Source organism: Podarcis liolepis (genome assembly GCF_965112155.1).
Source record: "Podarcis liolepis genome assembly, chromosome: 8".
Classification (NCBI taxonomy): domain Eukaryota; kingdom Metazoa; phylum Chordata; class Lepidosauria; order Squamata; family Lacertidae; genus Podarcis; species Podarcis liolepis.
The window spans coordinates 80,843,209-80,857,475 of NC_139560.1; the positions used below are offsets into that span (position 1 = coordinate 80,843,209).

The following is a 14,267-nucleotide window of genomic DNA, read 5'->3' on the forward strand; positions in this document are numbered from 1 at the left end:
GTCTATCCCGCCCTACCTTGCAAATGAACTCAGGGAAGAAAACAACAAGCAACAAAAGAATGACAAAAGTACAAAAGCTTAAGTTTTTAGAGCTACCAGAGTAAACATCCTAAATGACCACTAGAGTGGGTGTTTGAGAAGTAAATATCTGAGAGCCTTTCTGGCAATTCTAAGACTTCTTGTGCCAGAGACAGCTTCTATTCACATACACGGCAATATACTTTGCTCTTTATATCAATTATATTATCCTTGGAAAAATTGGAACCATCATCGCATAACTGTTTTTTGTTGGGGGGGTGGGGATTAGAAACTTGCCTGGGCGGGGTAGGAAGAAAGAAAGTCAATTAGCTGGAAGTCCGCTTCCTGGATGCTTGCAGCTGCCTGCCGAATCACGAGATGTAAAGAGCCCTGGGACTCCTTTAAGAGGGAATTGAGCCACACCTCCACATTACCTTCTGCCATGACAGGCTTTTCCAGCTCAATTGTCTCACCTTCCCGAGAGGAGATTGAAAGGATCCGATCATAAACCTGAAAATTATACATCTTGTGTGACAAAGTTGCACGGAACCAGGGATAGCAATTGTACCCTTCCTGGTGTTGTTGAACGAAGAAGAAGAAGAAGAAGAAGAAGAAGAAGAAGAAGAAGAAGAAGAAGAAGAAGAAGAAGAAGAAGAACAACAACAACAACAACAACAACAAATACCTTGGATCTCAAACGCCTTGGCTCCAGAACAAATTGGCTCTTGAATGATCGAAACCCAGAAGTGAGTGTTCCGGTTTTCGAATGATTTTCAGAAGCCGAACATCCAGCGTGGTTTCTGATTGGCTGCAGGAACTTCCTGCAGCCAATCGGAAGCCGCGCTTTGGTTTCCGAACGTTTTGGAAGTTGAATGGACTTCCAGAACGGATTCCGTTTGACTTCCAAGGTACGACTGTAATATTAACAACAATAATTTATAATATATATTTCGTGGAGATTGGGGTGGCATGCAACAGTATCCATTCCAGCTTAGTGGGAAGGGAAGAGGAGTAGAAGGGATGGGTCCTGATATTCAAAAGGAAATAAAAATCAGTCAGCGTTGTTTTGTGCTCTGCATGACCTGAAAAGCCAACCCCCTTTTTCTACCCTAATCTCAACAGAGGAGCGAGAACACAGGTGAGACCTGAGCAGCCAGGTAAGTGCTATCATTAGGTTCCAAGATGGCTTCCTGTGTTTCGGGTCCTCTGAGGTTAGGGCAGGGTGTATAAAGGACTGGCTAGGTGCCCAGCACTTCAGATAACCACCGCTTCCTTTCTAAGAATTACGTTACCAGTTATGCAAACCTTTTCATGAAATTTCACAGACTTGATGTTATCAAAGACGTTGAGCAAGTGGGCCTGTATTGTGTGAGAATCTGAAGCCTGGCCAAGGATTTCCAGCAGGGCAGGGTCTGACACAAAGAAGAAACGTGGAAATGAAAGCCGCTTTTTCTCCAGGTACCTGGATTTGAACAAAAACAGAATGAGCGTGGTGGTGAGTGGTGCAACACAGCTGTTGCCTGCCAAACTTCATCATAGCCTCTTAGAGACCCAGATCTTCTCCTTACCCATTATAGACTTCCCTGTTAATGGCAGACGGTGAGTCTCACCTTGCTCATAGGGACTTAAAATGCTTTCATTTTGCTGCCTGGTATTACAGACCATTTGCAACATGAACTAATGAAGGCTGCTGATCCCCAAGACATGCTTAATTTAAATGATGGAGAGATAGCAAGAGAAAGCCAGAGCCACTCTGCAGGAAGATGAAGAGGCAGGCAAGGAGGGATGTGGAGGCTGAGACAGCACAGCGAAGGGAAGCCCTTCCCTGTCAGACAGAAACACAGGTGGGATCCTGTTGCATAGTGGCAAATTCAAGTTGTACACTTAAGGGGATTTGGCACTCTTATGCAACAACCCTGCTTCACAAAAACAAAACAGCAAGCATTTCGCTGTAAGAAAAGTGATGTAGAAATGCAGTAGAAAGTGTGGGAATAGCTGCTTGATACAACATTGAAAGTCCCCCGCAAACATGCAAGAAGGAAAGCTCAGATAATTAATCAATTAATTAATTAATTAATCGGTCTGTGTTATAGAATCTCCTTGCAAACTTTGTTTGAACAGTTCAATAAACAGATCATCCGGAAGCAACTGCTTTCTTGCTTCGCAGAGATTGCTGTGAATTAAGTTTTTTCTCGACATAATTGCCTCAGTTTCTAGTTCTGACCATGATAATATCAACAGTTGCAGGCCTGATCTTTTTCAGCCGCTGAAGGGAACGGCAAGCAGTGGCAAATCCTAGTGGAATGCAAGCAATAAGCCGGTTTCAATTTCCTCCGTCGTAACTGATTGCCCAGAGATGAAGGATTTCTCTATAAGCAGCCTCACCCTGTAAGAGACTTTTGACAAATTTCCAGCTGATCCAACAAATGAGGGAGGAGCTGTCCCATGGTTTCATCTCCAACACAGCACTGGACCACATTGGGTATTTCGTGGGCTCGCGTCATAATCTTCACCCACGATTTGTCAATGTTGGAGAAACGCTTTGCTTCCTGTTTTAAGGTACAAACAAGGGAGGCATGGTTTTCAACAGTTTAGCTTCTCATGCTATTCTCTTCTGGCTACACAAAGTACATGTTCGGGGGAGGGGTGTAATGTTGCAAGGGATAATCATTTGAATAAGAAGAAGAGTTTGGATTTGATATCCCGCTTTATCACTACCCGAAGGAGTCTCAAAGTGGCTAACATTCTCCTTTCCCTTCCTCCCCCACAACAAACACTCTGTGAGGTGAGTGGGGCTGAGAGACTTCAAAGAAGTGTGGCTGGCCCAAGGTCACCCAGCAGCTGCATGTGGAGGAACGGAGACGCGAACCCGGTTCCCCAGATTACAAGACTACCACTCTTAACCACTACACCACACTGGCTCTCAATTTTAAATACTCAAATTGCCGTGAACACATCTGCCGATTCCATAAGACAAAATAAAGACACTTACCTTTGGAAGCTGTTTGGCAATGTCTCCACCTACAAAGACAGCCTCTAAATAGATCCACAAATTCTGCACTGTCATCCAATTCTCAATGATATCAGTAGTGTTAGAGAGGTACTGTACCCACTTTTGTATTTGAGCTTTGAATGGAGTGTTGTACCTGAAATAAATGCACGTGTTTAGACAGATTATTAAAAATGATCACATAAATAACTTATCAGAAGAGAAAAGGAGTCTTCCATATTACCTGTTGCTCATCAGGGAACCCAAAATCATCAAGCTGTCCTCCATGCTTGCAATGGTTTCGGAAGTGCTGTCTCCCCTCAAAAGCAGCTCCCCGCGAGTTTTAAAGTTAGCAAAAGTAAATGTTTTGTTGTCCCATTCTGCAATCACTTGTTTCAGCTTCTGTTCAATGTCTCTCTCCTTTACTGCACTGATGCAGATATCCTATCAAATCAATCAACAATTTTTTGCATAGAATTTAATAGCTTGTCATAGCATCACCCAATACAGCAGGACTTACCAATGAGCTCATCTCAGTACTGCCAGCATTATTCATACCTCAATTTCCTCTTTGTATTTCAACAAAGGTGCTTCCATGATGTTTCTCAGTTTGAACGACTCATTTTCAACATCGAAACTGTGATCCGTGAGATCGGTGATGCGCTTCCAATGACGCGCCATCATGGCTTTATTGGACATCAGATCAAGCAAAGGGCAACATTCATTGAAGTCGTCAATTGTTTTCTTAAGGTCCAGAAATGCTTGCCACTCCTTCAAAGCTCGAGGCAGCTTGCGGCACCTAGAAGCACACACAACAGCAACCACCCAATATTTTATCCTGATTTCAAATATTTCCACAGTGCAATTCAAACGTTATGGTCTACAACTCCCATCATCCATAGCTAGGAGGACCAGGGGACAGGGATGATGGGAGTTGTAGTCCAAAAACAGTTGGAGACCCAAGTTTGAGAAACACTGACTCAGACGTAAACCTCACTGGGTTCAAATTCTTCCTAGCCTGCAATCCCATACACATTTACCTGGAAATAAATCCCTCTGATTTCAGTGGGACTTTTTCTATTATTATTATTATTATTATTATTATTATTATTATTATTATTATTATTATTTTATTTATATCCCGCTCTCCCCAGCCAAAGCTGGGCTCAGAGTGGCTAACAACAATAAAATGATACAACATTCTAAAATCATTTCATTATAAAATTAATTCAAATCAGATTAATGGCAACCAATTGGGCTACAGTTCTGTGAGGATTGCCAAAGGAGGGGGTCAGGCTGTGCCCTGGCCAAAGGCCTGGTGGAATAGCTCTGTCTTGCAGGCCCTGCGGAAAGATGTCAAATCCCGCAGGGCCCTAGTCTCTTGTGACAGAACGTTCCACTAGATCGGAGCCACAGCCGAAAAAGTCCTGGCTCTGGTTGAGGCCAGCCTAACCTCTCTGTGGCCTGGGACCTCCAAGATGTTTTTGTTTGAAGACCATAAGTTCCTCTGTGGGACATACCAGGAGAGGCGGTCCCATAGGTACAAGGGTCCTAGGCCGTATAGGGCTTTAAAGGTTAAAACCAGCACCTTAAACCTGATCCTGTACTCCACTGGTGCAGCTGGTATAGCACCGGGTGAATGTGATCTCGCAGCGAGGACCCCGTAAGGAGTCTCGCTGCAGCATTCTGCACCCGCTGGAGTTTCTGGGTCAGTCTCAAGGGCAGCCCCACGTAGAGCGAGTTACAATAATCCAGTCTGGAGGTGACCGTTGCGTGGATCACAGTGGCTAGGTCAGGGCGAGAGAGGTAAGGAGCCAACAGGTTAGCTTGGTGGAGATGAAAAAATGCCACCTTTGTTATAGCTGCAATCTGTGCCTCCATGGAAAGGGAGGTGTCGAAGATTACACCCAAAATCTTAAAATATCACTGGCAAAGAGGTTTCTGGCAACAGGTTGTTGTTTTTGCATTCCCTCCCCCCCCCCAAACAGTAAATCCATATTAAATGGGATGCGGGGTGCAGGTTGGCATTTTGATGACAACAATGTGGTGGGGACATCTCAAGAAACGTGTCTGCGTAAGGAGCCCTGAGACCACAAGACCCACCTTGAAGCACCCTTTATCGATAGCAGGGAAAGGGAAGAGGAACTCCAGCTCCCATTAGCCCCAGTCACACTGCCAGTGGTCAGAGATTATGGGAGTCATAATCTCTGGAAGCTCCAGGTTCCACGCCCTCCTCAGCCAATAAGAAAATCCAGTTTATGGTTCTCTTAAGAATCAATTTTCCTGTTTGTACTAAAGGCACATCTGCTTCTCACATTAACAAACAGTCACAACACCTTTATAATTATCAGAAGTGTTGAACACTTAATCGGAGAGCAACACCTCGAAAGATGAAAATGAAATTGGTGACAGATTCTGCCTGGCAAGTCAGGGACTAAAGAAGATTAAGTAAAAAAAAAAAACAATCAACTGAGGCTCAATGTTTGTTCCATTGCTCTTTCGGAGATTTGCTGTAAGCAGCTAAATATTAGCACCAAATCTGAAGGAGTAAATAACATGGCCCATGTTTAATGCTAAATGCAGATTGAACGTCCTGGTGTTTTCTCACCTGTTCTGAAACTCAAGGAGTTCATTATTGATCTTCTCAATGTTCACTTCTGACCAGAGGATATCATAATAGCCATTTACTGTTTCAATGATATTGTTGTACAGGCTATAAAGCTTCTGCAACAAGTTCAGCTGCTTCTTTATTTCCAGAAGCTGAGGGTACTGCGTCACGGGCAAACCAAAAAGCTCTTCGCCCCCAGTGTAGGTGATGTATTTCCGATAAAGGTTGTCAAATCGGTTCTGGAGTTTAAAATCACATTTGAGCATACGGTGCTTGAAATTGCGAGAAATAAAACGAACACGGCTCAAAGAGGCCACTTATCTAAAATAGGAATAGTTAGCAGCTAAGGGAAGCAAGAGGTGTAAAATGGAATGGAGAAAGGACTCTGCAGCAGAACTAAATTCTGCATGTGGAAGATCTCAGATTCAACCCTGGGCAACCTCCGTTACAACTAGGAAAGATGCTAAAAGTCTCTGCCAATCATTGTAAACTTCTGACCTAGTAGAAGGTGGGTTCTTCTGAATTTGTCACAGGTTTAGTCTTCCTTCCTTGCACTAGAAAGTCCTCTAAGTTCCCAAGTACATGCTAGTTTTAAGACACACTGAAAATCAAGCCAATTTAATTCAGGGCTGGTCACCACTGGCGGAGGAAGGGGTGCGGTGGGTGCGGCCGCCCTGGGTGTCATCCCTAAGGGGGGGCAACATTGCCATGCCGCCCCCCCCCCCCGAGATGCTCGCCACAGATGGTACTTCCTGCAGGTGCCAGAGCAGCTAGCTCATGGGTAGGCAAACTAAGGCCCAGGGGCCGGATCCAACCAAATCGCCTTCTAAATCTGGCCCGTGGGCAGTCCAGGAATCAGCGTGTTTTTACATGAGTAGAATGTGTCCTGGCTATCTAAAACGATGGAATACTTTCATATTGCCGAACTAACAGGGAGGATAAGAGCAGATATGGTACAAAAAGTGAATAAGGAATGGGCTACCTTTAAGGAATGCATCAAAAGCTATGTGGAAAAAGTAGAACTTTTGACAGATACTGAGTGAATCCAGAAAACGATTAGAGTGAAAGGAGAGTGAAGTTGAGATAGAAGAAGAGATTAAAGAAATAAGAAATGCGTTTAAGCCAACAGGAAAAATAAAGTAGCGTAACAAGAACGGCTGGAAGTCAAGTCACTTTGTGGGTGTTCGTGTGGGGTAGGTGTGTAGGTATGTTGATATGTATAGAATAGGCAGGGGCGAATGAAGGCGTCGTGACACCCAGGGCCAGGGTAGGGCGTCGCTGTATAGCGTGCATGTGCGGCGTCACTACATACTATGCATGCGCCGTACGTAGCGACGCCCCATATGCGCTGTACATAGCAGTTTGCCGGTGGCACCACTCCAGTGCCGTACAGACAGTGCCAGGATCCTCTGCTTGTGGCTGCGGCGGTGCGATGGCTGCTCGCGCCGCCATGGGGTGGCTTCTTGTCACCCCCCACTCCCAGACATGGCACCTGGGGCACATTGCCCCACCCCCCACCCCCGTTCGACATCACTGAGTATAGGTAGGTATAGAGTGCTGTAGGTATGCTGGTGGAGCTGTGGGTACGCGATATTATTATAGGTAGATATTATATAGAGTGCTGTAGGTACGCGGGTGGCGCTGTGGTTTAAACCACAGAGCTTAGGACTTGCCGATCAGAAGGTCGGCGGTTCGAATCCCCGCCACGGGGTGAGCTCCCGTTGCTCAGTCCCTGCTCCTGCCAACCTAGCAGTTCAAAAGCACGTCAAAGTGCAAGTAGATAAATATGCACTGCTCCGGCGGGAAGGTAAACAGCGTTTCCGTGCGCTGCTCTGGTTCACCAGAAGTGACTTAGTCATGCTGGCCACATGACCCGGAAGCTGTACGCCGCCTCCCTCAGCCAATAAAGTGAGATAAGCGCCGCAACCCCAGAGTCGGTCACGACTAGACCTAATGGTCAGGGATCCCTTTACCTTTACCTAGGTATGCTTTATGTTATGAAAATAAGGTATTGTGTTGTGTATATGTACTGTGTAAATGTAAATGTATGTGTTCTATATGTTAATAAAATATTTTAATAATAATAAAAAAGATATGGGCTAAAAGGTCAAAGAATACCTGGAACATGATGAGTCTGTCACTAGCTTCCTGAGGTTCAATACCAGTCACCATGGGACCATTCTGGAAGAGAGAATTGACATATCCTATAAATAAAAGTCCCATACATTTGTATATCCTTTCAGAAAAAATAAATATCATTCTTAGTTTTAACAACTTCTCCATTCTGCCACCCCATTCTGTCTACGTTATAATTAAAAAAAAGTTTAGTAAATTTCAAATAATCTGTAGAATTGTTGAAAGATTATTAGCTTTATTTCCTTTGTCACATGTAGACAACCGCTTCAAAAGCTCCCAGATTTGACAGTGAAGTGGAAAAAATCAAGATTTCCCTCAGTAAAAGTAATTATCTCTCCCCCACCCCACCCCACCCCAGGACACCCTCCTGCATTCACCAAAGGATGTCAGTCCCATAGATTATGCTCTGGCACATGGATCAAACTTGAAACCTGTACAGAATCGAGCTACAGGGTACTACAATAACAGTGTGATATGGTCACAGAGAGCTGGTTCGCACATACAATGGTGCCTTATATGAGGGAATGCATCCCTATAAATTGAACACTCCAACCAGTATGTTTGAAGCCACTTCTAACACAAAGCTTTGCAACAGAGTTGGTTCACATATTTAGCTGCAAGTCACCAATTGCACAGTAACCAGGTGTACAAAACAGTGGTACCTCGGTTTTCGAACAGCTTAGTTCCCAAACAACTCGGAACGCAAACACTGCAAACCCAGAAGCAGGTGTTCCGGTTTTCAAACTTTGCCTCAGAAGCCAAATGTGCTCCTGAGCTTCTGTTTTTACTGTTGCTCAGCTAATTTGAGTCCCTACCCCCCATGGTAATTAAGGCTTTTTTCCACCCGTTTTTACCCTTGTGCAGCTAATCTAAGTCCCATCCCCCCATCGTAATTAAAGCCTTCTGTTTCTGATTTCAGTGTTCTGAGGTGATATTTGGTGCTTTTTGTTTTTGCTTTTTAAAAAATCGTGGGTTTTTTTGTGTGGCTTTTTCATTTTTGTGACTGTGGCCTGCTCTTCGTTTTATGGGACTCTTGACTTGTGACTTCATTTTTGTAACTTGTTTTTGTGACTGGAACTCAGTTCAGCTACTGATTGGTTGGTTGTGTGACTGTGGAAATGGATAAAAGCCCCCCATCCAAACAGTGACTATCATCAGTGCAGATAAGGAAAAAAATTAATTTTTATCATCTACAATACTGTCTTATTTATTTTATATTACAGAATATTGATTATTGCTTTCATTTTATGGATCAATGGTCTTGTTAGATAGTAAAATTCATGTTAAATAGCTGTTTTAGGGCAAATTAATCCGTTTTGAATTACTTTCTATAAGAAAGTGCGTCTTGGAACGTTTTGGTTTTGGAATGGGCTTCTGGAATGGATTAAGTTTGAGAACCGAGGTACCACTGTATAGGATATGCATGTATATGTGAACCAGCCCTTATCTAAAATCAGGAGTGGGGAGTCTGTAGTCCTCCTGATATTGCTTGACTGCAAGTCCCATCATTTTTGACCACTGACAGGGGCTGGCAGGGGCTAATGGAAGTTTGAGTCAAACAACATCAGAATGGCCACAGGTTTCGCACCTCTATCTTAGAACCATCTGACAATGTTAACCCTTCCCAAAGGCTTAAGAAAGGACACAATCTTATTTCATGACTTTGGAATACCTTCCCTATTAGAAAACTTCCAGAGCCTGACCTGGAGATAAAAACATTTATATAGTTATAGTTTTGTTTGTCGGCTGACGTTGGCCTTTTAAGACAATGCTGTTGATGTATGGGACTGTTTAAATGTGTGTGAGTGCTTTGTTTTGTTATGAACTGGTTTTCCATAGGGATGAAAAGGCAGGTTATACACTTTAAACACACACTATCAATTAGAGCAGGCTGCTTCATTGTTGTTGTTGTTTAGTCGTTTAGTCATGTCCAACTCTTCGTGACCCCATGGACCAGAGCACGCCAGGCACATCTGTCTTCCACTGCCTCCCGCAGTTTGGTCAAACTCATGCTGGTAGCCTCCAGAACACTATCCAACCATCTCGTCCTCTGTCGTCCCCTTCTCCTTGTGCCCTCCATCTTTCCCAACATCAGGGTCTTTTCCAGGGAGTCTTCTCTTCTCATGAGGTGGCCAAAGTATTGGAGCCTCAGCTTCAGGATCTGTCCTTTCAGTGAGCACTCAGGGCTGATTTCCTTCAGAATGGATAGGTTTGATCTTCTTGCAGTCCATGGGACTCTCAAGAGTCTCCTCCAGCACCATAATTCACAAGCATCAATTCTTTGGCGATCAGCCTTCTTTATGGTCCAGCTCTCACTTCATCACGACTGGGAAAACCATAGCTTTAACTAAACGGACCTTTGTTGGCAAGGTGATGTCTCTGCTTTTTTAATGGGTTGCTTCGTTGCAATCCATTAAAAAGAAGGCATCCACAGACCAAAATAACCTGGCCAACCTTTTGCCTGAAGTCTAGCTATTTTCAGCCCACAATCCAACCCCCTTAATGGAATTTGGGTTATCATCACCCATACTTGTTCTGTATAAAAAACAATAGCCTGAGATCATTCTTCAACACAGATCATAGGATTGTGGAGCTGGAAGGGACCCCAGGAGGATGTATTCAACTAAAATATACTTTCAGTGTTTAACGCTTGACGCATTTTCAGGCAGCTTCCCAAAAAATCTATACCTTACAAATAACAAAATGATATCCCACCCCCCCTCAGTTTACTATGATCCTTCACCTTCTCATAATCCAAGTAGTACTGATCACAGTCTTCCACAAATATCTCCACCGTGCTTATGAGCTCCCCTCTGAATTTGGGTTGCAAGGCTACTAATTCATTCTGCACTTCGTTTCCTCGAACCAGTACTTTCTCCCAGGTATAACGCAATGTGTCCACCTTTTCCATCTCTTCCTTTGCCACCAAGAGCTCATACTTGTTTAACATTGCATAGGACTCCTGCCGGGACAAAAGGTTGTTATCTATGACCATCAAAAATAAATAAATCTGCATGTAAGTATGTACATAATTAAACATTCTTTGGGGAACTAAAGATCAAAAATGTAGCAGGTGGTCCTGCTAAAGATGCAAAGGAGCTAGGCTGGTGGAACAGGTAACTTAAAATTGACGGTGACATGGAATTTTAATTAGCTGTACTTCTAGTTCGTCAGCATGGCACCAGGGATGCAATGGAAATCTAAGAATTTCAGTTCTGAGAGTGAATCATATTTACAGCTACAGATATGTGTCCCAGAAGTCCCAGGTTGCCCCCAGAATTGAGGGGGCCCGGAGCTCAGTGTGTGCACCTGATGTCACACGAGCCATACGTAATTAAACCGCCTCTTCCTCTATCAAGAACAATTTTCTGTTTATGATGAATGATGGGCATATGTAAAAATAAGAAGATATCCATGCCAAATGAATAGAGATATATAAATTGGCTTAGTACAGCTTAATATTGGTGTTGGTGCTGACCTTTAAAGCCCTAAATGGCCTTGGTCCAGTATATCTGAAGGAGCGTCTCCACCCCCATCGTTCTACCTGGACACTGAGGTCCAGCACTGAGGGCCTTCTGGTGGTTCCCTCATTGTGAGAAGCCAAGTTACAGGGAACCAGGCAGAGGGCCTTCTCAGTAGTGGCGCCCTCCCTGTGGAACACCCTCCCACCAGATGTCAAAGAGAAAAACAACTACCAGACAGGCAGCCCTGTTTAGGGCAGCCCTGTTTAGGGAAGCTTTTAATGTTTGATGCATTACTGTATTTTAATATTTTGTTGGAAGCCGCCCAGAGTGGCTGGGGAAGCCTAGCCAGATGGGCCAGGTATAAATAATAAATTATTATTATATATTATCTCCATTTGCACAAGAAAGCAAAATAACCAGATAGTCTTCCATTAATGATAATTTCTCATTTCACTCAAATTGGGAAACAAAGATCAATGGTTTCAGAACAAGGCAGAATAGTGTTCTAAACCCACTAACCATAGTTACCCAATCTGGGCGATATGAGAAACTATAGTTAACGGTAGAGTTCTTGGTTTGTTTGCTTCGTCATGCAAAGGGAGGAACAAATGGAGTATGTAGACAGCCAAAGGTTTCTTCATATATGATTGTCTGAACACTTAATGCTAGGAGGATCTGAAAGGATCTGCAAGAAATCAGAAAAACCTGCCCTTGCAAAAATTGCATACAGTGGTGCCCAGCAAGACGGATGCCTCGCAAGACGGAAAACTCGCTAGACGAAAGAGTTTTCCGTTTTGGAGGTGCTTCGCAAAACAAATCTCCTATGGGCTTGCTTCGCAAGACGAAAATGTCTTGCGAGTTCCTGCGGGTTTTTTTCCCTTCCCCCCCTTTTTCTAAGCCGCTAAGCCGCTTATCAGCTGATCCGATAAGCTGATAAGCCGCTAAAAGCCGCTAATAGCGCTAATAGCGCTAATCCGTCAATGGGCTTGCTTCGCAAGACGAAAAAACCGCTAGACGAAGAGAATCACAGAACAGATTCTTTTCGTCTTGCGAGGCACCACTGTATCCTCTCTTTTTTCTAGAGAAATGCACAAAGAATTCAATGTCGCTTTTCAACATCCACCAAAGCAAGGAACATTTTGCACAACCTGACATGAAGAGTTTGGATTTGATATCCCGCTTTATCACTACCCAAAGGAGTCTCAAAGCGGCTAACATTCTCCTTTCCCTTCCTCCCCCACAACAAACACTCTGTGAGGAGAGTGGGGCTGAGAGACTTCAGAGAAGTGTGACTGGCCCAAGGTCACCCAGCAGCTGCATGTGGAGGAGCGGAGACACGAACCCGGTTCCCCAGATTACGAGACTACCGCTCTTAACCACTACACCACACTGACATGTCACTAAACAGTTAAATAGTGACAAAGGAAAAATCATTAACATCTCATGTGAAACACTGTTGACCAAAATGATTTCAAGCTATCTTTTCGATGGATCCTGTACTACTGTGTTAGTTGAAGCAATAACGAGCCCCATCATAAACATACAATAGCAGATTAAGCTGTGGAGAAATATATAAAATACCTAATTTGTTTGTAAAATGGAGGGGAAGTATAAAGGAGTCCATAACTTTGCATCAACATCAGGTATGGGGAGGAAAATTGGTTTGATCAGCATCTAAATTTAATTTGTTTTTTATGTGACATTTTATTGTTTTGATGTTCTTAGCTGCCTTGAAATTCCACTAGGAGAGAAAGGCAGGATATTAAATTGCATTGGGGAGGGGAATTATATAAAATAAACAAAAGAGCACAGCAGACTGTGCTAGGACCCTGAGTTGCGGGCCAGGATGGGGCAGCAGGGGACAGACACAACTCAGCGCCAAAGATCACATCAGGAAACGGGTACAGGCTCCCTTTCCAACTACCTCAATTGGTCCCACTTGGAAGTCTATGGGGATCTGTTGCTCTCGGATCTCTTTTAAGGCAGCCATTGCTATCCTTATGTCATCCAAGTCTTTAATTGGACGGTTCAGTTTCTTGCTGATTTCCTCTACAAAGGTAAATATGTTTTCCATCTCTGTCCTGTACTTCTTGTTACAGTGACGTCCAAACGCAACCATCCAAGCCTTGGTTTCTGTTGTTAGGGCCAATTTCAGATCCGCTGAGGGAACAAAAAATCATTCAGTGACAGCTAGCTAAGGAAGTAGTGACACACCCCTTCCTGAATCCACCCCTCCTCTCCTTTCCCAGTTCCATGAATTTGGCAAGAAGGGACCAAAAACAAAACAGCTTTTATAGTGCATTGTAATATACAGTCATGGGACGCAGGTGGCTCTGTGGGTTAAACCACAGAACTTGCCGATCAGAAGGTTGGCGGTTAGAATCCCTGCAACGGGGTGAGCTCCCATTGCTCGGTCCCTGCTCCTGCCAACCTAGCAGTTCAAAAGCACGTCAAAGTGCAAGTAGATAAATAGGTACTGCTCCGATGGGAAGGTAAATGGCGTTTCCGTGCACTGTTCTGGTTCTCCAGAAGTGGCTTAGTCATGCTGGCCACATGACCCAGAAGCTGTATTGGCTCCCTTGGCCAATAAAGCGAGATGAGTGCCGCAACCCCAGTCGGTCACGACTGGACCTAATAGTCAGGGGTCCTTTTACCTTTACCTAATATACAGTCATACCTTGGTTTTGGAACAGTTTAACTCCGGAACTTGTTGGCTCCCAAATGCCGCAAACCCATAAGTGACTGTTCCAGTTTGCAAACTATTTTTGGAAGCTGAATGTCCGACGGGGCTAACACAGCAGCCAATCAGAACCCATGCTTTGGTTTTCCGAACGTTTTGGAAGTCGAACGGACTTCCGGAATGGATTCTGTTCGACTTCCAAGGTACGACTGTACGTTCATTAGAACCAATAGGTAGAGCAAAAGGAGTGACATTTACAACACAAATGCTATATATGAGTTCAATGGGATTTACTCTCAGGGAGGTGTGTGATGGATTGCACCCTTTTTGTTTTAAGCAAGATTTGCAAATGCAACGGAGACTAGCATGAAT

The 14,267-nt window shown here is 44.0% G+C and overlaps 1 protein-coding gene across 4 annotated transcripts in view; it reads right to left on the reverse strand.

Annotated features, from left to right (window-relative positions):
* Positions 1-14,267, reverse strand: part of DNAH5 (dynein axonemal heavy chain 5) — a 183,438-nt gene that overhangs the window by 105,979 nt on the left and 63,192 nt on the right. For all 4 annotated transcript variants that reach the window (XM_083518904.1, XM_083518905.1, XM_083518907.1 and 1 more), the window contains 10 exons: positions 13,140-13,375; positions 10,495-10,713; positions 7,734-7,796; positions 5,616-5,854; positions 3,566-3,806; positions 3,252-3,451; positions 3,011-3,164; positions 2,404-2,567; positions 1,324-1,480; positions 316-528 (listed from right to left, as the gene is read on the reverse strand). In XM_083518904.1, the coding sequence (XP_083375030.1) occupies positions 316-528; positions 1,324-1,480; positions 2,404-2,567; positions 3,011-3,164; positions 3,252-3,451; positions 3,566-3,806; positions 5,616-5,854; positions 7,734-7,796; positions 10,495-10,713; positions 13,140-13,375 (1,886 nt within the window). The remainder of the gene's footprint in view (positions 1-315; positions 529-1,323; positions 1,481-2,403; positions 2,568-3,010; positions 3,165-3,251; positions 3,452-3,565; positions 3,807-5,615; positions 5,855-7,733; positions 7,797-10,494; positions 10,714-13,139; positions 13,376-14,267) is intronic.